The sequence below is a fragment of the Pecten maximus genome, chromosome 10, assembly GCF_902652985.1.
Source record: "Pecten maximus chromosome 10, xPecMax1.1, whole genome shotgun sequence".
Taxonomy (NCBI): domain Eukaryota; kingdom Metazoa; phylum Mollusca; class Bivalvia; order Pectinida; family Pectinidae; genus Pecten; species Pecten maximus.
Window position 1 is genome coordinate 18572320 of NC_047024.1, and position 26770 is coordinate 18599089.

The following is a 26770-nucleotide window of genomic DNA, read 5'->3' on the forward strand; positions in this document are numbered from 1 at the left end:
CAACACAAGGTCAGATGACATCACATTGACAACACCAGATCCGGCGACTCCTTCAAACCTCTGCGATAATTATAGTTTAGAATACCCATTGGAGGTACTGTAATCCCGATTCAGATTCCCGTAAATTAAATTAACAGTTATTTTGCTGAGACATCATTTTGCTATTGATGCAAAAATATGAACAAATTGTTTCTATAAAATTGTATTATACCAAACTGGTAACTAAAACTGTGCCTGTATCACTCCCTTGAGGAGAATTTAAACCAAAGTGAGCTATACTCGGTCGCTAATGACCTTTTATTGGTGTTACTCTTGTAAGCTTAAGGTTAGAACGGCAAAAAAATCAATGTAACAAACATGCTAAAGCAATACATGTCCCTTACCTGCCCCCGCTAAAAATAGTAACAGTGACCTTGACCTTGACACAAAACGCCTGAAACTTGAACATGATCTGTATAGCTGCTCATACTGAGGTTTCATACCAACTTTCACCAACATACCTTGAAGCATGGCTGAGAAAAGTGAGGAAAACTATGTAGATGGATTGACAGACAGACAGACAGACAGACAGACAGACAGACTGACAGACGGACTGACAGACGAATGGGGAGGAAACCTATAATCCCTCCTGTTATCACAAATAAGTTAAATTTATAAAACAAGTGTGAAGCTAGCTCAACACTATATCTTCAATAACAAAATTTAATTTGAAAAAAATTACTGAAGTATTAGAAATTCACAATTAAGACAGGTAAGAATCCCAAACAGTCTGTGCAGTATTGAGTCTGATAGAAAAAGACCACCATATGGTGTTTTTTGTTTTCGGTAAAAATCACAAAACAAATTCCATTGTTGCATTCCTTCAAGAAAAAATTTCAATACATCTGTTAAATGGCCAAACTGAGAAAGCTAACTCTTGGAAATTTATAACATATTATTCATGTCAAAAACACATTCAAAACATCTGAAGCTGAAGGCTGAATACTTTATTTTGATTAGCAAAATATTAACTTAAATTTGATGTAGATGGTAAATTATGAAATCATCCAGAAAATATATATGTTACCTGCCATATTTTCATGGCAAATTATAGTGACCCTATTTAATCCAAACCCTTGATAATCTGATCATTTGTATACCATCACCTCAAACATCAGTACCCTAGCTGTTTCCACTTTGGAGCAAACCATGCAACAACATCTCTAATGAAGTACTCGAGTAGGAAAACACTGATGTCAAATGTTGTTAAGTGACGAAACTACTATTGAGAGTCCACTTCCTAATGTCCCTAGCAGTCGCGGTTGAAGGGTAAATAAACTGAGAAACTAAACAGAAACATAGCTAGATATCACTAGATACGAATTCAACAATATGCCTGAAATGGGTCTCATCGGTCACCAGAGTTCCGATATATCTATTGATATGATGTTTTTACCTTTTAACTAGAATTAAACACATTTAACTCCTGTGCTACCTTTAACATATTTGACCCCTGTGACCTTGAAAGTAGGTCAAGGTCATTTATTTGAACAAACTTGGTAGTCCGCCATCCGAGCATACTATTCAGCCAAATATCATGACCTTGAGCCACGTGGTAATTTAAAAGAAGTCAAGAATGTCACTTGTTTACAAAGCAGGATACCAGACAAGAGACACAATCGCGATAGGTCACTCAACTGAGACTTCGAACCTTAATCAACAAAAGGAACATCAAGATGGACAGATATAAGCAGAATGCATATACCATAATTACTACGAAGGTAAGAAAAAGGAAAGTGTGCTAGGCTAAAAATCAATGACCAACGTAAGTTATTAGCCGACAAGAAACACCAATTTAGCAGAAATGTTAATCTTCCATATTAATGACCGTGCCGATACCGCATTTCAGCCAGCTGTGTGGTGTCTTTGGAGGCGTTTTGTGTAATAACGAATATTGGTAGAGAGCATGAACAAGATAATATCATTATTTTCTATAAAAGATGATAGGTTTAAACCGGTAATGAGTTTCAGGGTGTGGGCTTCTTTCCTGTCAGGTATAAACTGCTTATAGGTGTCAGGGATGCCCCTGGAGTGTCTTGAGTGATCGTTTGGTGTCGGGAAGTTCAAACAACAGCTACATTTATCTTGTTTAATCTAATTAGCTTTAGCTAATTATTCAGACCATATACAAGTCTTGCTCACATAACTGTACAGTTTGCTGGGTTTTTTGCGCTGTGAACAGTAAGGATCGTTTTGGTGTCAGCGTAGCTGGTGGCTACCTCACTGAGCAATATACGAGAGGCCTGTCACATGTTTTGTAGAGGAATTACAGTCAAACGTCTTGTTCATAGACACAACCACATGTACAACAGCACAGAGCAAGTCAATTATCTGAAGCTTCACGAGATACACAAATGAATTCATGGACACTACATCTGATTTTTCCACCTGAGCTTAGAATAAATTTGATGCTTGACCATTCAAAGTATTTTGTATCTAGCAAGTATACAAATATTAAACTCTGATAATATAGTCTATCTTAATTCTTCAGTAACTTTTTTTATGATAATATTTTTTGGTATAGATTTACACAAAAGAAAATATTTTTTGTAGGGTCCTTTTTTTATGTCTGCATTAGCAAATACTTAAAGAAATTATCATAAGTCACAAAATATATTCACAGGTTCTAACTGAATCATGAAAAAACCCCACTTTGTAGCATTAAACCTTCAAATCTTGTTTTAAAAGCTATCAGAGAGACTTGTAAACCCTAATGTTTTACCGTGAGATTTTATCTCACTGCTGTGAGTAGAGCTGACCATACATATATGCTTTGAATTTATAATGTACTAAGATAGGCAAATTTTTGATAGCAATGAGATTGTAACCTGATCAAGGTTTATTTTGTGTAAGAAATTTTATTTTAAAGAAACTTCATTGATGGTCAGCTCACCAATAAATATTTTTTTCTTTTTCAGAGAAACTTGAGACTGTTAGGATAATTAGTTTTTGAACAAGGTTTCCTGGTTTCGAGTTACAGCCCCCTCAGGTCTGATAGCGAATTATGTCACAAACCTTAAAGTGACGCCAGTAAGTAATTTTTGCTTTGCATCAAGTAATTTGTTACACTGATGTTCTGCAGCTTCAGGAGGAAATGGAATGTATACCCACATCAAAAAGTGTTTCTTTAAAATATTGATCTCCTATATCAAAGACAAGCAGACTGCAAAGGGATCTTGGTGCCCACCATGTAAAATCTTAATTACTGGCTTGGCGTGAGTCATTGTCCTATACTGTAATGTATCAAAGGATAACTTTGATCCAAATTTTGAATTCTGTCGTAAAGGGATTGACATTTTCCTCTCATATTCTAATAGCTATAAGACTTATTGATTAAGCTATTAGACCTGTTGATTTAGCTATTAGACCTGTTGATTTAGCTATACGACCTATTGATTTAGCTATAAGACCTATTGATTTAGCTATTAGACCTGTTGATTTAGCTATAAGACCTATTGATTTAGCTATTAGACCTACTGATTTAGCTATTAGACCTATTGATTTAGCTATTAGACCTACTGATTTAGCTATTAGACCTACTGATTTAGCTATTAGACCTGTTGATTTAGCTATTAGACCTATTGATTTAGCTATTAGACCTATTAATTTAAATATAGCACAAAGTGAAAATAAAAGATGGAAAATTTCTTAATTTTGGCCGTGATTAAAATTTCTTCTGATGTCACATCTGAGCATTCTTATAAATGAAATCCTATGTATGAAATTTGAAACAGATCCCTCTCAGAACTTCTTGAGAAATCGTGATAAAAAATTACCATCAGCTGTCAAAATCACTGTGTGGTCAGGTTTTCTTTCAAAAATTTAACATGAATAACTTCAGACTAAGAGAAAACAACATGCGACCAGCAATGATTACGACCACTCCTGTACTTTTTGGGTTAAATGTTAACAAACAATTAGAAGTCTGAAGAGGTACCAAGAAAGAACGTATAGGAACGTTAACATATAAGTGTAATTTTCGAAAATCTTAACTTTTTCAGAAAGACTGAAATCAAAACCTATTAGGATGAGTGCTACAGACAGAGGGTGATGCTAAAAATATCCTCATTCAATTGATGCAATATAACGGGTGTCTTGAAACAGGGGAGGTAATTCTATAAAACTCAAATTACATATATTGATTATCAACCCGTACAAGATCATCAATAAGGAATGGTGGGGTCAGTTGAGAATATTTTAGGTAAAAAAGGGGTTGTATCAAAGACCAACCTGCCAGTAGGGGGCACTAGTCCTTCCACTTCCAATTCATCCCCCGCCATAACTTTGAAAGGTTATTCCTCCGTTAAGCTGAATACAGTGAAATTATCCAAGCAGTGGCTGTCTGTGTTGTGAATCTTGTAGTTTAATTCAATCACAACTTTTGTACCAATAATGATCGAGAACACAGATAATTCCAAAGTACAGTGATGTTTTCTCAGTCATGGAAAATATTTCGTGAATATCTCTTTGAATCATATGACTATATTTTCATCAATATGATATATACTGCCAAACACATGTTTTATCACGGAGATGTGATAATTGTCCATATCAAAACAACCAATGGCTACAGCTGTTTAAACACATACAGATGCTAACCAGCACTTTCAAAGTTTGGGCATAACCTGGCAATTAATGAATTATATACCACCGCTTCCTCCTAAAACACAGGAAAAATTTAATTCCTTGCAGAGTTGCAGCCCACAATGTTCCCAGTATCTTCAGAAAGTCCACTTGTATAATCCACTGGGATTTTTCTTCTGATTCTAAAGCGCCTTCCTGCAACTTGGAATATATACCAGCTTACACAAAACAGTGCTCATATATCACTCCATCCATAAATACTTTAAAAGTCCTCAACGTTATAAAGTTTCCACTTCCTAAGCAAGAATGTGTGCCCTAATTTAGCTGGAATTACCAAAGCAGAGATATATGGCCTGTGAAAATTTTTCTCTTGCAATATATCCAAGGACGAAGTGTTGTACTCGATGATTTGTACTCGAATACTTTAGTCACAATGCTGTATCCATCACACAAGCTCCAGGACTCAATTTCTCTGGTTAAAGACAGATCGTGGCAAATAGTAAGCTCATTATCCTGAACTCGATTTGAATATTGTTTTCAGCTAATTACCATCAAAGCAGATTACAATGACTCCAGTCGCTCTCTGGATCTAAAAATACTCGCTGCATTCGTAAAGTAACGTGATATTTCTCAAGATAAAGATGAAAATTTATAAACATAGTCTTTCTTATCGAAAGTAAATGTTTACAGAAGTAAATAATCCCAGTCGCAATCAGCAACAGGCTGGAGTCCTAAAACTTACCACTATAGTTAAACCTCATATATCTTACACTAGCACTGAGCTATTTATATGTTGGAGCGAAAAATCTCGGGTCAAATTCCGAATTTTCAGATAAATCAAAGAGGAACCACAGACTCTTTAGTTCCTACCATGGAACAATTGGGCATTCCCCGCAAAATGTTCTGATGTTTTTCCGTGAGTGACTACAATGGCTAGAACAAAGGCATCCTACAAACAAGTTTATAATCATTGTCTACATCTCAGAGATGAATTACTTACAGTTTCTTTTAAGAAAACAGCGATTCCATAAAATATTCATTACATTCAGATATCTCTTGACTGTATCACTGAGAAGTAGTATTTGATGAAATTCTTCAGAGTAGCTTCTCGTAACTCAACGCATAATTGGATCCCCCCTAATGAAATATTAAAGTATATATATATATATACATGTATTGTGTTTGTATACACATCAAACATTCTCTTTCATTTCTTTGACAGGACTAGATCTCCAATGCTGATACCAACCTTAGACTGAAATTGATTCATCTTTAATGATCATATAAGAAACTTTTCTAAGAAATATAAGAAAAAAAATCAAGCTTAATCAATTCAAATTAGCAGAAAAAAAATATAAACTTTTAAAAATTTACTTTACTTTAAAAAAAATATTTTTAGATGAAGATTTTGAATTTTCATACTTGTGTAAGTCTAATGGCTCTGATTTAAATCCTTGGAAAAGAAGATAAAGTTTTATAAAACAAATGTAAACTTCAGAATATCATTTCAATCATATTCGAATCTTACAAGTTCCAACCAGAAAACCACTCTTAAGTTTGTAAGCTGCTCTCATACATCGACACCATCATTATAACCCACTGCAGTGAAACAATGCGATATGCAGATCGTTTTGTTTCCAGTAGCATATATTTCATCATGTAGAACAAAGGCGCCTGGGAATTCCATCTGGATTCCAGGTGATTTCACTCGGCTTATAATTACCCCCAAAAGCCCATTACAATGATCAAACAACACCCAGGTTTCAAAGAATATACAAATTATGAAACTTGACGTTTGATTCTTACACAGATAACACATTCATGAGAGTACTTAATAAGATTGATGCTGTCGTGTTGGAAACAAAAATTGCATCAGAATTCAATTTACACAAAAGTTCTTTGAAGAGTTCCGCTTTGTGAACAATTTCCGTCTGGTAGGACGACCAGGGAAATTTAAAAGAGTCCAGGTTAATTTAGATGTCTAAACTCACAATACTTGGACTTGTACATCAATTATTCATATTCCCAGACTAGGATTTGTATTACGCATTTAGAAATTGATGTTGCAATGTACTCTTTCAGGAAAAGAAATGATAACATCAACTTTGTGCTGTTCAAACACTATCTGTTAGCTGTAATGTACTTTTGAACAATAAAAAACACACAAAAAAAGAAAACAAAAACAAATAATTATTCATCTTTCAACAGTGTCTGGCGCTGCACAATATAATATGTATTCACAAATGATAATGCATGTACCTTTGAATTGTCACATCAGAGATAGAGATTGGAATTTGATGTACAGCCATCAATATTTTTTGCAATATTTTTTTTTTTTTTTGAAATGTTTTGATATATGGAAAATACATGAAGACTAGACACACTTACACTCAAGACACATCAATTTTACAACAACCAGAATACTGCCTGTAGTTAGAATGTTCTACAAAAATTAACTTCATGGATTTCCTATATATAATAGAAAGATTTGCAGAAGGACTGAAAAAGGGTTTGATGTCTGCATTTAATGTTGATATTATTATTCCAATAAATCCCTTTCAACAATTTTATAGACCTAAAATCATATATAGATATCAAATTTGCATTTGTCCACAGAAAGATGACTGCATGGGCCAATTTTATAGTGTCACCTCACCGGAATGTCACACATAGGACAATGAAGTGCTAAATACTCCAATTGGTTACCTTGGTAACAGGCTTTCCACTGAACATGTATATATATATCTATATCTGTGGCAATATATATACCACCCTAAAATAAACACCACAAATTAGATTTCCTGAAGTGTATATGTATATATTTTAAACATATATTTTTGAGGACGTATATTATCTAAGCACTTTTCATACTTTAAAACTATAGACCAAACTATGTCCATATAATGAAATCGTTAATTATTATAAATGTTGCCACAATACACCTGTAAATTGTCAGCCTTAGCACATCATTATCGATAACGAACTAAAGATTGAGTGTACTAAATTTCGTATATTTCTAGAACATTTCGACAGCACTTGCTGTTTTTATGTACTTGTGAAGCCCTGTGCAACTATTTTGAATTATAATTGGATTCATGGGACGATAATTACATAAAAGTAAGAAAAAAAATTAATCAATAAACTACTTGGAAGCAGTACAATGACGTCAATGATATGTCACTGTCTGTTGACAAAGCATTCATGGCAGGCAAGTGTCTTGACAATTAGATGTTCAAGCCTTTAAAGGGCTGCAGGCAAGAAGTATGTCATCCGGCCAGTGCCATACTGATGTGTTGTCTATAGGGTCTGAATTGTATAAATCATCCTTGGTCCGAGTTGTGCATATTGTAATTGGTTTGAGTTGTGTTAATTGTCAATTGACTGAGTTGTGTAAATTGTCAATGGTCTGAGTTGTGTTTATTGTCAATGGTTGATTTGTGTAAATTGTCTGAGTTGTTTAATTTGTTAATGGTTCAAGTTGTATGAATTGTCAGAGATGGGTAAATTGTCAGTGTTGTATAAATTGTCAGTGTTGTATAAATTGTCAGTTGTCAGTGTTGTATAAATTGTCAGTGTTGTATAAATTGTCAGTGTTGTATAAATTGTCAGTGTTGTATAAATTGTCAGTTGTCAGTGTTGTATAAATTGTCAGTGTTGTATAAATTGTCAGTGTTGTATAAATTGTCAGTGTTGTATAAATTGTCAGTTGTCAGTGTTGTATAAATTGTCAGTGTTGTATAAATTGTCAGTTGTCAGTGTTGTATAAATTGTCAGTGTTGTATAAATTGTCAGTTGTCAGTGTTGTATAAATTGTCAGTTGTCAGTGTTGTATAAATTGTCAGTTGTCAGTGTTGTATAAATTGTCAGTGTTGTATAAATTGTCAGTTGTCAGTGTTGTGTAAATTGTCAGTGTTGTATAAATCGTCAGTTGTCAGTGTTGTATAAATCGTCAGTTGTCAGTGTTGTATAAATTGTCAGTGTTGTATAAATTGTCAGTTGTCAGTGTTGTGTAAATTGTCAGTTATCAGTGCTGTATAAATTGTCAGTTGTCAGTGTTGTGTAAATTGTCAGTTATCAGTGTTGTATAAATTGTCAGTTGTCAGTGTTGTGTAAATTGTCAGTTGTCAGTGTTGTATACATTGTCAGTTGTCAGTGTTGTATAAATTGTCAGTGTTGTATAAATTGTCAGTTATCAGTGTTGTATAAATTGTCAGTGTTGTATACATTGTCAGTTGTCAGTGTTGTATAAATTGTCAGTTGTCAGTGTTGTATAAATTGTCAGTTATCAGTGTTGTATAAATTGTCAGTTGTCAGTGTTGTATAAATTGTCAGCTGTCAGTGTTGTATAAATTGTCAGTTGTCAGTGTTGTATAAATTGTCAGTTGTCAGTGTTGTATAAATTGTCAGTTGTCAGTGTTGTGTAAATTGTCAGTTGTCAGTGTTGTATAAATTGTCAGTTGTCAGTGTTGTATAAATTGTCAGTTGTCAGTGTTGTATAAATTGTCAGTTGTCAGTGTTGTATAAATTGTCAATGGTCTTAAATAGTGTTAATATTGTCAATGGTCCCATTTATTAGTCACAACCTATATAAGTGTTGTCAATAACATCATTGTTAATGAATGTAATGTTCTTTTGTCACTTATGATCATGGCTGTATATTGTCAATGACTCTTCACTTTCATATTCTGCCAGTATTCACGGAAACAAAGTCATATAGAATCATAATTATCTCCCTTGATAAGAATTCTTGTATTTTCGTTAATAGCATAAAAAATCTGCAATTTCATCAAAAGTAACAAAGACACCATCCTGTCAATTTCATATAGCCTTGAGCTCTTAAGCTTTCAAATAGATATAAAAATTCAAAGCCTTAAAAATCTGAATTGCTTAAGAAATCTGGAACTGTACACAAAGACACATACATTATCTTCACGTACAGATGTACCTCAAAACCCTTCGGCCAAATAACAAAATCATCAAATTTCAAATTACTTCCTGATAAATCCAGCATGTAATTTAGTTTCCGGCAACGCATTCTATACTGACGACTGAAGTCTGAACTGTATGAGAAATGTAGCTATTTTTGGTTTCTAAGGCAATATTTCTTTGGTTTTGTCATCGACCAAAATCATTGAAGGCTATATAAGAGGCATAGAGGCATGGAGTTTGATTTCTCTGAATATTTTCAAAAAAAAAAAAAAAAAAAATACATTACTATTTTTTTTGGATCAATACAACTTATTTTTCAGCATTACAGCACACATGTAATTATAACAAGTGCTGCATTAGAACAGATTAAAAGCATGGTTGTATCGGCACATCTCGTTAATAGAAATAAATATAAAAATAGTATAAATGGATTCCTAGCTGTCAATCGATATAGGATACACTGCATATACTGACAGAAATATGTCAATATACACTACAGAAAAAGTGAAGACATTGTCAATAATTCATATTCTTGAATAAAATTGTTGCCCTGTATGGCGGATTACATACGAAGTTCTAAAATTAAAACACAAAAAGCTAATTACATTTGAGATCTAGACAATTTTTTTTAAATTTTTTTTTTTAAATATGGCACATATTGGGCCAGAGTAACGAAAAGATCATGGTCTTGCAGGCATACACAAATCCTACCTTCTCATATTTGATCTTGGATTCAAACTCGAGTCGTACTGGTCAAAGGACGTGGTTCTGGTATTATCCTTGAAACTCTTACTCATCAATTCTTCCCACAGTTATCCAATGTTCAGTATTTTAATGCAGTATCGTAATTTTACCCCTGGAGTGTACCTCCGACCTTATTTAACATAACTCGTAATCTATAAGAATTTGTGGTATATATGCCTAATAAGTGTTTACTGATAATAGGGTGGTAGGTATAAACGTCCGGGTACTGATAACATAAACGACACCTAAATCTATAAACGATAGGATGAGTCATTTCTTAGCGGCATTCCTAATACACCGGAGTTTAAAGTTACAAGGAATGAATTCAGCTCATTTTCATTCAAGTTAATAACTTGTAAATCATGTTTCAACAGTATACCATATATGCATCTATTTTATTATTATTTTTTTTTTAAAGATCTTGAAATTCTTTTGAGAAGCAAGACAAGTGACATACTACTAGCCAATCAAAAGTGATGTAACAAATAAAACATTGTGACATCACATCACCTGTTATTTGATGAAAACATTGGACATTTTAACCAATAGAAATGCATGTTTCAAAAAGAACTAAAAAATAAGTTTTTGTCAATGAATTGTTAGTTTTATTATAAAGATTGTTTATTACACCTGCCAAAGATTATATAATTTTTATCTTCACTTTAAGTATTTTTGAAGATTATTAATGAAAATGTCTATGAATGAAGACATTCTTTGCTCATATTATAGTTTCTATATTTACACATCCTTACAACCCACAGCTTCTGAGGGTATTGTTTCCATGCTGATGAAACAATTGATTGATTACCAGGAGAAAACTTCCATATTTATAACAGCCGTTCCTCAACAACACAAGCATAGGTGACTGACCCACACAAGCCTAGGTCATCGATCCTCCATAATTATCAATAACCATTCTGAAACATGTGATGTTGATGTTCCACAAAGACAAAATAGTCAAGCTAAATCTGGCAAGAACAATACATCTATAAACAAAAGACACTTCTTGCTTCAAGCTTTTGGTATATTTAGTATGGTTAACCACAATAAGACCATAAAAAAATGCAAACACTGAGATTAAGACAAAAACGGAAAAAAACAAGAACAAAAAAAAAATCAAAATTTTAATATTATCAGGTTCAATTTCTTTTAAAAATTCATTTTGATATTACTGTCTTAAGATATGTCTTAATTTCATTATTAATGTCTTAAGATATGTCTTAATTTTAATATTAAATATATTAAGATATGTCTTAATTTTGATATCAAATGTCTTAAGATATGTCTTAATTTTAATATTAAATGTCTTTAAGATTTGTCTTAATTGATTAATATTGGAAGTGAGCAAATCTGTAAGAGAAACTCCTAACATGTATAGTATATCTATGTAAACATATATACTTACGCATAAGATGTTTTCTCTTGGTTCGTAGCAGTACAGATCTCTACCTCGGGAAGTTTGAGCACACTGTTAACATCATCAGACATGGTCAGGTAAAACCTGCACACCCTTGTACGTTAGAAGTACAATATTCACCTATACAGTTAACTAGGTTGTAGACACTATCAAGTTTAGTCCAAGTCCTGTTTTCTCCTCAACAACAATACCAGTTCTCAACTCAAATTAAAGCGTGATTGATTTTCAATCCACTACTACGTATACTGAGAAAGCTAATTTTGACCTCAAAATTATACTTCTAAACTTTTAATACTCTAACGTGGATAAAACAATGAAATTCAGGTATAACTGCCGAGATCACAAACCCAGAGTAACTCTGACGTGATGTTTCGCTCTTCTTAAACTTGAGATTTATCAAAAAGTTGGTACAGAGGAATCGCCACAAATACAAAATTTCTGATTTACTATATCAGCGCTCAGTTTGGATATCCCAGTTTCACCTGGTCACCAGTGTTCAATGGACCTTTTATACAATATCTCAAATAAGAATCCCATCTCGCAAGATTTTTAACTGTTCATATCCTCTTGTTGTGATGTCATCATACCACGAAGTCATAACTGGTTCCTCTTACATAACTTTCTGATGTCATTATATCGTAATATGGATTCTATTGCGACTATTTTAGAAACGGCTCCTCATCTAGAATCGAAGACGATCACGTACTTCCCATAGGGTTTCCTCTCACAGCTAGCTTACACCTATTCAAGTGCAGGGCTGTTATGGAACTTGCGTCACCAACAGGAAAAAGGTCACCAAAACAGGAATAAAAATTCTAAAACATATTTGTAAACATCATGCATCTTCTGAAAATGTCAATTGATGGTTCTATACCGGTATACACAATGAAAATCGTAAGGATTCGACAACAGCAGAAAATATATTTCCATTACATTGCACAGAAAGATACACATGTACAACAGCAACTATATACAACATAGCACAAACACCAAGTAGAGAATGCATCAAAGCATATTTACCATCATAAAACATGGCATTGTTTAGTTAACAGAGCCCTGAAACACTGATTAAGTTTGAGTCATAAGAACTCTTTAAAGACATTTTCATTTGGTCTAATGTCCCATCGACCAACAAATTTGCTTTGTGATGTCATAAAAACAGCATCAAGCTCCGATCATTACACCGGTATCACAGAAACATGGTGGACAAAATCCATAAAGGGCGTTCATCGCAGGATCATATTCGGTCGGAATTTCTGACCTCCATCAGGTATTAACCCAAATCTAGCCGATCCAGTTTAATGGCAGAGGTAAAAAAAATTGGATTTTCACCATCACAGGCTTTCGTTGAGGCATTTATTGATTAATGTGTCATTCGGCTGAGCCAGAAATCTGATTTACGAAGGTATTATGTAAACTGCACATATCCAAAAAATTCATTATATAGCTTTTTGTAGGCCTGCATTTCAGTCAAAATATTGATTTTTGACAAAAAATATCTTCATTAATTTTTGTACAAAGTTATTGCCCTTTGATCACATTAAGTAGTTTAGCTTGGGGCTAGGGACTTATATAGATCGATTACATGGAGTTATTTCCCTTTGTTCAATATATTACATAGAGTTATTTCCCTTTGTTCAATAAAGTAGTTTGGCTTGAGGCTATTTAGGACTATGGATTGATTATATACAGAGTTATTGCCCTTTGTTCAATTTAGTTGTTTAACTTGCCCTTTGTTCAATTTAGTAGTTTAACCAGAGGTGAAGGACTTCTAATTACATACAGAGTTATTGCCCTTTGTTCAATTTAGTAGCTGGAAGCGAGAGACATGGATTGATTACATAGGAGTTATTTCTTTTTGTGGAATTTTAATACTGTAGTTTGTCTGGAGGCGTGGGACTTGGAATTGAATACATACAGAGTTATTGCCCTTTGTTCAATCTAGTACTTTGGCCTTAGGTGAAGGACCAAAATTGATTACTTACAGAGTTATCGCCCTTTGTTCAATTTAGTAGTTTACCTAGAGGTGAACTACTAAAATCAATTATTTACAGTCATTTCCCTTTATGGAATTTTAATACTGTATTATGTCTGGAGGCGAGGGACTCTGACTTGATTACATACAGAGTTATTGCCCTTTGTTCAATTTTTGATGCTGTTGTTTGGCTAGAGGCAAGGGACTTTGGGATTGATTACAGATCTGCTCTGCTGAGAAGAAACACGCACAGGGAGTTCCATCTCAAGAAAGTAGTCTGGTTGATAATCAAGATAATATTGGTACAGACGTCAGAGTACCAGAAATTGTCTCCTCCAATAAGAAATCTGATGGTTCCGAAAGAGTTGGTTAAGTAAAGGTGTCCGAGCACTCGGGGCGATATCATGCCCTAGGGTGTTCCCCGTAGATCATCTTATAGAAGATGATAGTTGTGAAAATGAAAATCCCGATCTTGTGTAGCAGGATATATTAGCACGCAATTTGGATAAATTGCGACTCTCTTTATTTCCATTATATAGTGCTTTATCCCATTACTTAGAGCCAAGAGAATGATTTCAACTTTCAATCTGATATCGTAATTAAACTGCTACGTCATATAAACAATTTAATAGCCAGGTGAACAAATATTTTAAACCTTCATTTCAGAAGTTATAGTCAAAGAAAAAGTTATTTAAATAGTGTCATAGCTAAAATATCAACATTTTGATAATTGCTCTATTCTATAATAGTCAACAAATTTTTTAAACCTTCATTTAAGAAGTTAGATTTAATGAAAAGTCATTTTAATATTGTCAATTAGCTAAAATATCAATAATTTAAATAATTGCCTAATTATATTAAAGTCAACTATTCTTCTGAACCTTCATTTCAGAAGTTGAATTTAAAAAAAAAGCCATTTGGATATTGTAGAGCTAAAAGATTTGCATTTTGATAATTGCTTAATTTTATCAAGACAGTGGTTAAAACATAATGAAACTTGTATTCAGAAATGATTTTTTTTCGTACACTAAATCTGTTATCACATACATCCTGACAACTAATATGAAGATGGTACATATAAAACTGTATAGCACCACAACACATATCTGTGCTATATGTATCTGAACGAACCCACGGATGGTACTGATTGATTCAGTCACAAGCTAGAATATAGAAATCGATAAACGGACTCGATCAATATTGAACAGTAATGGCGTCACGATCGCTAGAAGTCAGTACAATGCTTTGCTATATCTTACTTCCTGTATGTCGTGAAGGACCCCACCCCTTTTCCTCTGATGATAATCCCGTCATCCTGTCAGTCCGCCAAGATTTTTTTTAAAGCAGCTGCATGACGATGAAAAATGATGAATGGGGGCTGTGGACAATTCAACGGAAAAGTCCATGTTATTACTAGCAAAGTAACAAAGGATCATCTAGATCAAGAATCAGGGTCCTAAATAAGCTTGTATTGCAGAGTTAATTACATTGGACACGCAAAGATTATAACAGAATCAAGCAAATCGCAGCCAAGCAAAAAACTTGTATAATTTAACATGATAGTGTCCAAGCCAGGATCAGTAAAACAAAAGATGACAATCTCGTACATAACACAGACAAATATATATAGAGTGCCCTCCATTAAGTCCAGGGATTCGGTCAGAATTATGGGTTGGTCAGCTTTGTCTGAGGCCTTATGTGTAGTGAGATTATGTGCAGGATAGAAGATATAGACATTTCTGTATAAAATGTTTTTACATAATGGTAATTTTTTTTCTCTAGTTTTGCAAGCTTAACCAAATCAACTTTTCTTGAAACTGCAATGTTAAGCTTCAATACAGGGAATCTGACAGTAACATGGATACCATATATATCCTCAAATACTCCCCCCCCCCCCCCCCCCCCCCCTCATTCCAAGTGTAAAAGCTAAGTACCATATTCATTATCAATCAAGCCCCCCCCCCCAAGCATACAAGTATATCTTCAAATAAGTCTCATCCCCAGTGTAAAAATTTTTGGAGAGCTTATTTGAGAGAAACGTTAAGCTGATAATTCTAAAATTGATGATCCCACCAACATGGGAAAATATGGGGGCTAACTGGTGGGCAGGGTTTTATTTTCAGATAATTACGGTACTGGAATATGTATCTATCAATGACAAAGGTCAAGATCAGTTTTACTTGTGCTCATGTAAAACTCAGGATCTTCCCTACAAAATTACAGAACTGAGAAATATCCACAAGTCTCTGCTGCAAACATCTCAAATAAGGAAGTCTTGAAGTTTCATTAGTGAAGTGAGCTGATACTCGCAGCGTAATTCTAGCAATAATTTCAAGTGGATCAGGCCATTTATTGTATCATATGAATAAGAAATAATTACCGTATATAGTATAAACAAGCATACTAAGTATAGGTAAAGAAATATACGTCCTCTACTGACCCCCACTAAAAAGTAATGACGGTGACCTTGACCTTGACCCAAAAAACCATAAACTTGATCTTGTCCGAGATATTATGGTCCTTTATCATTGTGTGAAGTTTGATCGAAATTCCGAAAGGAATGAAGCCGCTAGAGTGATGACAAACTTTGGAGTTACAATATTACATATGTACATAAAGACTGACGGAAAGGAAACCTAAAGTTCACTCCATGTTTCACCGGTAGGGGACTTATATAAGAATAAAATTGATATGGGTATAACTTCAACATATCAATTGTCCTTCAATCATATAAATTATCCTTCAATCATATCAATTTAAAAATTCAACATATCAATTCAAAAACTTACCCATCATTTTCATCAGTCTCATTTTTCAATGAAAAACATCTGTCTTCCGACATTTTGTACCCAAGATCATCAAATTATTGCCGGAAACTTTAAAAACTGAACTTTTGTGTTGTTTCTGCCTTTTTAAGTAACAATCCTTACATTATACAAATGTAAATATGAGTCGCTTGTTCCCTGTCAACAATGAATTGATTAATAAAGGCTTATGTTATTGTATCCTGACCTTTAACCTTTGGCACTTGTAATAAGTACTTGTAAGAATGTCAAGTTTCATCCTGCTGGGGCTGCCATGAGGAAGTATGGTTTTATATGCAGATAAAATGTTTGACTTTATCATATTAGCTGTGATCAGCACCCATTGATGATTAAAACGCCCTTTATTGACCTTGGGTGAAAAATACTGAAATTTAAAATCATAGATACTATTATGTAATAACTAGAAAATGTCTGTAAGCCCCTGCTACCACTTGACACCTCGAAACCTCAGCAGTTCCTGAGCTATAGCTAGTTACATTGCATCGGGACGGGACGGGACGAACATCGGTACCACTATATACTCCTCCCCACCCCCACCTCTTTTCATGGCAGGGGCATAAAAACTATGAAATTCATGATGAATTACCTGAAAAATTAAGAGGCTCAGTAGTTCTGTTGACCATGGTGGCCATATTGGATTTCTGACTGACCCGCAAAATAACACCACTTGATTAGAACCATTTCAGCATCATTTTTCAGAAAGTTTGAGCTGAACACCACTGATGAAACTTGAGAAGTTAAAAATAGGGACTTGGTCAGGAAAACCATGATCACACAATATCATGTTACAAAATGGCCTCTGTGGCTGCCACTAATTATCTAAAAGAATTTACCAGGCAAAATAATCACAACACTTTGTCAGCTTCCTTTCCGTAATTTTCAATTTTCAGAAAGGAACTGGAAAAGAAGATTGAAATGTGTTCTTCAAGATAGTGGCCATCTTGGATTTCGGACCGACCTGAAAAAATAACAATAATTGGTCGGGACCATCTCAGTATCATGTCAGGCAAGTTTGAGCTCAATTCCACTGGTTAAACCTGAGAAGTTTGAAATGTGAAAAGTTTATGCATGATGGATCAGAACGGACACAGTACAAAAGCTATAGGTCATTCTGACCATTTAGGTCAAGTGATCTAAATATATGTGAAGTGATTCGAAGCCAGAAAGTTTATCAGAAGCTATTAAGTATGAAAAGAAATTTGTCAATTCCAATTATAATGCATGACAAGTTCTGACTGAGCCCCCTCAGCCTCTTTAAGAGTGTATGAGGTAATACACCAACCCGGAAGTAGGACTTTAAGCCCGTGTGTCATGTTTGTAGACGGTGCACTTTTATAAGAGACATGCCCACATATATTATATGTAAGCGGAGATATACCAGATTCTACACACTGAACACCCTGCTACATAATGTGAGCTAGTTTTTCTTCAAAAGTTCAAAATAGTGTAAAAGTTTGGTTTGGTTTGGTTTTATTTGCTTAACATCCTATCAACAGCTAAGGTCATTTAAGGACGGCCTCCCATGCGTGCGACATGCATGCTTGTGGTGGTTGCGTATGTTTGTGTTAAATCTCCTTGTGATAGGTCGGAACTTTTGCCGATTTATAGTGCTACCTCACTGAAGCAAACTGCCGAAGACACCCAGCAGGAGCCCCACCCGGTCACATTATATGGCCAATTGGCAAACCAGTCATCCCACTCCTAATATGCTGAGTGCTAAGCAAGAGTAGCAACTACCATTTTTAAAGACAGGAACAAGTTGGTGTGGCTTGTACAGTGATAAATGTCTCTGTCACTCAGCTGACGGAGCAGAAGGTAGAGCCTGGAATTTTACACTGAATGCCCAGGTTCAATTTTTTTCGTGGCACTTGGCAGGATAAGGGTTATACCTGTTCTTTCACAACATAAACAATTTCTCTTCCTATACTCTATACCATGTAGTTCTTGCAATATACGTACAGATGTAAGTTTCAGCTGCTTCATTGTCCAAATCAATTAAGCCATCAAATTAACGTTGCTAGAGCTGTTAACGATTTCATCACACAGTGTCTAATCAATTATGATGTTTACATCATCGGGACTAGCAGAAAGGTATGGTTGACATGCCATCCAGCAGGTCCTCAACAATAACGACCGGCCTGAATGTGTGTATTGATTATAACAGTCCATCGGCCCAAAATGTGTAATTAAATTTCAATGTACACAAGGAACTTTTTTAAGTTAAACAATTGTTATAAAGATGTTACGTCTCCGACAAAGAGTAATTATGATCGATTGAAAACAAATACATGTTGTTGTATAGTTTCATTACTCTACAATACATACTTCATGCTATTAACATCCTCTTTGATCAGGTTTTTTATTCACTTTTTGATTTCATTAAGTAAACATATAATTAATTGAATCCATAAGAAATTAACCCATTGTCTCCATTTAAGATGGACTTTGTTCGTTTGTGTGTTAGGTTTATCGCCCTGTGAACAGCCAGGGTCATTTTGAGGCCGGGTCTCCTTGTAGTAGTTGGTGATTACCTCACTGAAAAACATATGGGAGGACCATGGCATGCCATCCAGAGCAATTAGGGAAAAAAGTCTTGCCCAAGGACTTAACCATGATATTTAGTAGATATCTAAGCCACTATTATTTTCCCCATTCCTTGATATCAATTAGGTATGTTTCTTTAAGTCATTTTCTGCATTTTGGGAACAACCAGTGTTAACACTGGAACAATGCAGCTTTGTTCATATTGAAATTTTAAGGCAACAGAAACAATTGCAGTATGAAAGGGAGATAATAAAGATATTTAACCAAGGGAGATAACCACATTCCAAATATCAATGTAGGGGAAATAATAACAATATTTATTAAAGGGAGATAACCACATTCCTAGTATCAATGCAGGGGAGATAACATAGATATTTAACAAAGGGAGATAACCACACTCCAGATTAAAAGTGTCATTTTACTGTGTAATAACAGCTATTACAACAATGACAGCTCTCCAATAGCTCAATGACATTAAAAACGCTCTTTGATCAACACAGAGACAATGTTCCAGTATTTCTTTGGGTTCCGGAGCCAATCTCTATTATGAGAGGCTTCCGAAAGATATGACACAGGCTTCCCTGCAGCTTCTCGTATCCCTGGGAGAATAAACAAGCTCACTTCCTACGCCAATATGTCCAAATGGATCAAGATTTAAAGGAAACAGATGAAGGTTATTACCAGCTCTAGTTGTTATTGTTTAAATATGTTTCAATGTTTTCACAGCCTCAACTTGCAATAAACTTAATGTTTTTAAAGATAATACCCTAGTGTCCAGTATTCCTTATAGAGACAACCCGTAGTGAAAATCATTCCTTATAGAGACAGCCCCCAGTGATAACCATTCCTTATAGAGACAGTCCCCAGTGATAACCATTCCTTATAGAGACAACCCCTAGTGATAACCATTCCTAATAGAGACAACCCCCAGTGATAACCATTCCTTATAGAGACAACCCCCAGTGATAACCATTCCTTATAGAGACAGCCTCCAGTGATAACCATTCCTTATAGAGACAACCCCCAGTGATAACCATTCCTAATAGAGACAACCCCCAGTGATAACCATTCCTTATAGAGACAACTCCCAGTGATAACCATTCCTTATAGAGACAGTCCCCAGTGATAACCATTCCTTATAAAGACAGGCCCCAGTGATGACCATTCCTTATAGAGACAGTCCCCAGTGATGACCATTCCTTATAGAGACAGTCCCCAGTGATAACAATTCCTTATAGAGACAACTCCCAGTGATAACCATTCCTCATAGACAGTCCCCAGTGATAACCATTCCTCATAGACAGTCCCCAGTGATAACCATTCCTTATAGAGACAGTCCCCAGTGATAACCATTCCTTATAGAGACAGTCCCCAGTGATAACCATTCCTTATAGAGACAACTCCCAGTGATAACCATTCCTTATAGAGACAGCCCCCAGTGATAACCATTCCTTATAGAGACAGTCCCCAGTGATAACCATTCCTTATAGAGACAACCCCCAGTGATAACCATTCCTTATAGAGACAGTCCCCAGTGATAATCATTCCTTATAGAGACAACCCCCAGTGATAATCATTCCTTATAGAGACAGCCTCCAGTGATAACCATTCCTTATAGAGACAGCCCCCAGTGATAACCATTCCTTATAGAGACAGCCCCCAGTGATAACCATTCCTAATAGAGACAACCCCCAGTGATAACCATTCCTTATAGAGACAACCCCCAGTGATAACCATTCCTTATAGAGACAGCCCCCAGTGATAACCATTCCTTATAGAGACAACCCCCAGTGATAACCATTCCTTATAGAGACAGCCCCCAGTGATAACCATTCCTTATAGAGACAGTCCCCAGTGATAACCATTCCTTATAGAGACAGTCCCCAGTGATAACCATTCCTTATAGAGACAGCCCCCAGTGATAACCATTCCTTATAGAGACAGTCCCCAGTGATAACCATTCCTTATAGAGACAGTCCCCAGTGATAACCATTCCTTACAGAGACAACCCCCAGTGATAACCATTCCTTATAGAGACAACCCCTAGTGATAACCATTCCTTATAGAGACAGTCCCCAGTGATAACCATTCCTTATAGAGACAACCCCCAGTGATAACCATTCCTTATAGAGACATTCCCCAGTGATAACCATTCCTTATAGAGACAGTCCCCAGTGATAACCATTCCTTATAGAGACAACCCCCAGTGATAACCATTCCTTATAGAGACATTCCCCACTGATAACCATTCCTTATAGAGACATTCCCCAGTGATAACCATTCCTTATAGAGACAGCCCCCAGTGATAACCATTCCTTATAGAGACAGCCCCCAGTGATAACCATTCCTTATAGAGACAGTCCCCAGTGATAACCATTCCTTATAGAGACAACCCCTAGTGATAACCATTCCATATAGAGACAGCCCCCAGTAATAACCATTCCATATAGAGACAGTCCCCAGTGATAACCATTCCATATAGAGACAGCCCCCAGTGATAACCATTCCTTATAGAGACAGCCCCAGTGATAACCATTCCTTATAGAGACAACCCCCAGTGATAACCATTCCTTATAGAGACAGTCCCCAGTGATAACTATTTCTTATAGAGACAGTCCCAAGTGATAACCATTCCTTATAGAGACAGCCCCCAGTGATAACCATTCCTTATAGAGACAGTCCCCAGTGATAACCATTCCTTCTAGAGACAGCCCCCAGTGATAACCATTCCTTATAGAGACAACCCCCAGTGATAACCATTCCTTATAGAGACAGCCCCCAGTGATAACCATTCCTTATAGAGACAACCCCCAGTAATAACCATTCCTTATAGAGACAGCCCCCAGTGATAACCATTCCTTATAGAGACAGCCCCCAGTGATAACCATTCCTTATAGAGACAACCCCCTAGTGACCAGCATTTCCTTACAGAGACAGCTTATCCCTAGGAATCATAATTTCTTTCGGAGACAAGCCTTAATTTGAAACAAGGAAGACTGCATGCAATGGATATTTTATCGGAGACAGCCCAAGTTGTAAAGCGAGATGTCAAAAATATACAGAAATTTTAAGACTCAATATACTAACCAAACCACAAAACAAGAATTACATTAATTGTACATGGAGTATATAGAAATGTGAAATGAACTGGAAGACCAATTGTAATTTCATGATATCAATCAGTCAGTAAATATCCTGGGTCATCATAAATAGATCCGCTTGACGATTTCAATTTATTGATTTTGTATTAAAGAATGGATCCTTCTGTAAATGTCTTCCCGGATAGCCAGACTCGCTCTTGCTAGTAGTAATTCACAGTTGCGACATCCCAATAAACAATCAATATAGATAGATATGAACAGCCAGTCCTGACAATCTGATTGGTAAATTGATGTTCGCAAGGTCAGAGTTCAGACCTGTTTTGGTTTTCGCTCTCACAACTTTGATTTAAGTGACAGGTCAATTGATGAGAAGGAAGATCGTGTCTCTGTTCTTCCTGTTCGCAGTCAGCGGCCATTTTGGTAGACTTGTAGCATTGACGAATAAAGCAATAAATGCACAGAGAGTTATCATTAAAACTGCCATGGAATTCTTTGTAGGATAAATGCTGTTTTCTATTTTTGAAACATTAATGACCACCTTTTGAGATTTCTGAAAAATATCTTTCATCAGTCCATGTTTCAGCTGTAGGGATAGAACCATAGTCTGCACTCTCTGACCTCTAGTGAAACCATTTTCTGCATTCATGACCCCATCCAATACATATGACCTTGAACCATTTAAAACTAAATCATATTTTAAAATTTGATTTCAGTGCTCTGTGTTATCATTTTGGCATTCGAAGATTAAAATTTTATTGTACCTGAGCATTCTAAGCCAGGCGTTGAGAAATCCAGTTTCATATCACATCATGAACTCGGCTTTGCAGTGCATTGCACAACGTACAATATATATATAAATATCATAGTGCAAATCTATGAAAAATGTTCAACAATTCAAATATTATGCAAGAAAGAGAAATGGAGTAGTTTGACATTTAACCCCTCGAGTGACCCTGATTTGGATTATATACGGACAAGTGAGACTTCTGCAGTCTACATGTTACTTGGTCAAGGTAAGCAAAGAAGTGACCTTTTGACCTCCTTGTGTGACCTTGACATTAGAAAACTGACCTGTGCATGCCATGGCATCACAAATTGGTCATCATGTATGTACAGATATACATGTAACAGGAGAAGAAAAATGCAATGACCAGACTGGTACTCGAACCCAGGACCTCTGAACTCTAGACAGACACTCTAACCATTGGAGCTACCTGGTCACCAACGTTCAGACTAGTCCAGTTCTGCTACATTCCTCCCTCCTTCAACTAAGTCTTTGACAATGAGGACACACACGAGACCCTATATCACCTCTGTGTGTATTTAGTTGGGTGCCAAATGTAACAGGAGAGGAACAAGAGGCCCAATGGGCCTGTATCGCTCACCTGGCTCTACAGCAACTTTGAAGTTGGTTGAGGTCATTTCTACAGATACTATGCTGATTACTTCTTTATTCAAATATCAGAGTAGGCTAGGTTTATTCATATTAATAAATTTTCTAGTCCTTTATTCCAGCATTCTATTGGCCTAATATCAGGTCTCAAAGGCTCTTGGCTATCGCAAAATTATTATTTACAGATTTAAGCCGATTTCACCCCTGTGACCTTGAATGTAGGTCAAGGTCATTCATTTGAACAAACTTGGTAGCCCTTCACCCCAGCATGCTACAGGCCCAATATCAAGTCACTGGGCCTCTTGGTTATTGAGAAGAAGTTGTTTGAAGATTACAGCCTATTTGCCCAATGTGACCTTGAATGAAGGTCAAGGTCATTTATTTGAACAAACTTGGTAGCCCTTGATCCCAGCATGCTACAGCCTAATATCAAGTCCCTGGGCCTCTTAGTTATTGAGAAGAAGTCGTTTGAAGATTATAGCCTATTTCACCTCTGTGACCTTGAATGAAGGTCAAGGTCATTTCTTTGAACAAACTTGGTAGCCCTTCACCCCAGCATGCTACAGGCCCAATATCAAGTCCCTGGGCCTCTTGGTTATTGAGAAGAAGTCGTTTGAAGATTATAGCCTATTTCACCTCTGTGACCTTGAATGAAGGTCAAGGTCATTTCTTTGAACAAACTTGGTAGCCCTTCACCCCAGCATGCCACAGGCCCAATATCAAGTCCCTGGGCCTCTTGGTTATTCAGAAGAAGTCGTTTGAAGATTATAGCCTATTTCACCTCTGTGACCTTGAATGAAGGTCAAGGTCATTTATTTGAACAAACTTGGTAGCCCTTCACCCCAGCATGCTACAGGCCTAATATCAAGTCCCTGGGCCTCTTGGTTATTGCGAAGAAGTTGTTTGAAGATTATAGCCTATTTCACCCATGTGACCTTGAATGAAGATCAAGGTCATTTCTTTGAACAAACTTGGTAGCCCTTCATCCCAGCATGCTACAGGCCCTATATCAAGTCCCTGGGCCTCTTGGTTATTGCGAAGAAGTTGTTTGAAGATTACAGCCTATTTCACCTCTGTGACCTTGAATGAAGGTCAAGGTCATTTATTTGAACAAACTTGGTAGCCCTTCACCCCAGCATGCTACAGGCCTAATATCTAGTCCCTGGGCCTCTTGGTTATTGAGAAAAAGTTGTTTGAAGATTACAGCCTATTTGCCCCATATGACCTTGAATGAAGGTCAAGGTCATTTATTTGAACAAACTTGGTAGCCCTTCACCCAAGCATGCTACAGGCCCAATATCAAGTCCCTGGGCCTCTTGGTTATTGAGAAGAAGTTGTTTGAAGACTACAGCCTATTTGCCCCATGTGACCTTGAATGAAGGTCAAGGTTATTTCTTTGAACAAACTTGGTAGCCCTTGATCCCAGCATGCTACAGGCCTAATATCAAGTCCCTGGGCCTCTTGGTTATTGAGAAGAAGTCGTTTGAAGATTATAGCCTATTTCACCTCTGTGACCTTGAATGAAGGTCAAGGTCATTTCTTTGAACAAACTTGGTAGCCCTTCACCCCAGCATGTTACAGGCCCAATATGAAGTTCCTGAGCCTCTTGGTTATTGAGAAGAAGTTGTTTAAATGAAAAAGTTGACGCCGGACGGACGGACGGCCGGACGGACGGACGGACGACGGACGCCGCACCATGGCATAAGCTCACTTGCCCTTCGGGCAGGTGAGCTAAAAATGAAAAGACCAGGCTGAGACTCGAACCCAGGACGGACGCTCTAACTATTTATGCTAGCTGGCAACCAGCGTTCAGCCCAGACCAGTTCCGCACAAACATACGATATCTTATCAAATGATATTAACAGTCCAGTAGTTACATGCAGTCTAACCAGATAAAGAAATACGATGATGCATCTCGATAACTCAGATCTTGACAATGGGAATATGGACCCGAGGCAACATGAACCACACTGTCTCTTTAAGAGCCCATTAACCAGTCTATCAAGTTTCAATAAAACAAGGCAGAATATTACAAGCAACACATGGCTGCCCACCTCCTGTCATACCCTGGTACAAACGTCCATAACTCGATACACAGACTAAGACAATGCATCGCATTAAGAGGTATTCTGCAATACATCTTTTTATAAATATAGCTGAAATTTTATGTGGAGGTCCACCTCATCCAAAATGTAGAACACTCATAAGCAAATAGAGAGACAGTCCACTCATCTAACATTAGTCAGGGATTGACGTAATATTAGCAGTTAAATGTTTAGACGATAATCCGTTCAAATAATACAGCATAATCATGAAATATTTGTTCTTAAATATTGAATTTCCTAAATTGGAACCACAAATATCAATGTACATATCTCTACCTGTATGACAAATTTAGGTGTACTTGACTTGACAGTTGGATTTAAAATTGAGTTTCCACTAAATTGTTTAATCAGGATGCAATTAAAGTAGTTTTAACCCATCAAAACACCCACAAACATTTCCTCATGTTAGAGGGAATTGATTTAAGACATACTTTTTGATTTGATGGGTTATATAATTTTTTCTATGTGATAGAAAATTAATATCATAGATTTAATATTACAGGATATCATTTGAATTGTAATTGATAAACTTGCTATGCATACAAAGAAGGAAATCTAATTTCATAAAATCAATCAATAATGAAATTTCAGCAAAATCCAAGCTCAAGTGATCAAGAGTTGTCTTTCTTTAATTCAACTCAAATGGATATTGTTCCTGGAGTTATTTCCCCTGTATCATATCTCTGAATGTCTGCCAGAGACGGATTGATATAGTTACTTTTGTAACATCCGAAGTTCAACACTAGATATGGAGGACAAACTTATCTGCGATAAATTTTTAACTGTTGTGTAAGATACTGCCTTATTACAGATTCCCCTGAAAAGCAGGAAGAAAGATTATTTGCAAAATCTCAAATATTATCTTGAAGGACGACACTTCATTCCTTAATTTTACACACAACTTTGCAGCAGCCCATTTTTGTCTTTCAAGCATAGCAATTAAAAGCTATTTATCTTCTGCATTACATAGTATTCCATAAAATTTTGTAATTGTATGCTAAATACAATTGTCATAATGAGAAATCAGCATTTAAATTCAAGATATTTCCATTTTTCTTGCAAAAACAAAAAGATTTGCTAAAATATTCCTATTATATCTTATGCAAATTTTGTT

General features: G+C 35.9%; 1 protein-coding gene across 6 annotated transcripts in view; it reads right to left on the reverse strand.

The window, feature by feature from the left end:
* Nucleotides 1–26770, reverse strand: part of LOC117336793 (tumor protein p53-inducible protein 11-like) — a 241434-nt gene that overhangs the window by 65675 nt on the left and 148989 nt on the right. The window contains exon 1 of one of the 6 annotated variants that reach the window (XM_033897441.1): nucleotides 16478–16666. The exons of 3 other annotated variants lie outside the window; for them this stretch is intronic. In XM_033897441.1, the coding sequence (XP_033753332.1) occupies nucleotides 16478–16530 (53 nt within the window). In that variant the 5' untranslated portion in view covers nucleotides 16531–16666. Of the gene's footprint in view, nucleotides 1–4269; nucleotides 4479–10263; nucleotides 10680–16477; nucleotides 16667–26770 lie in introns of those variants that run through there. 2 more of the 6 variants (XM_033897440.1, XM_033897443.1) reach the window with 2 other exon arrangements.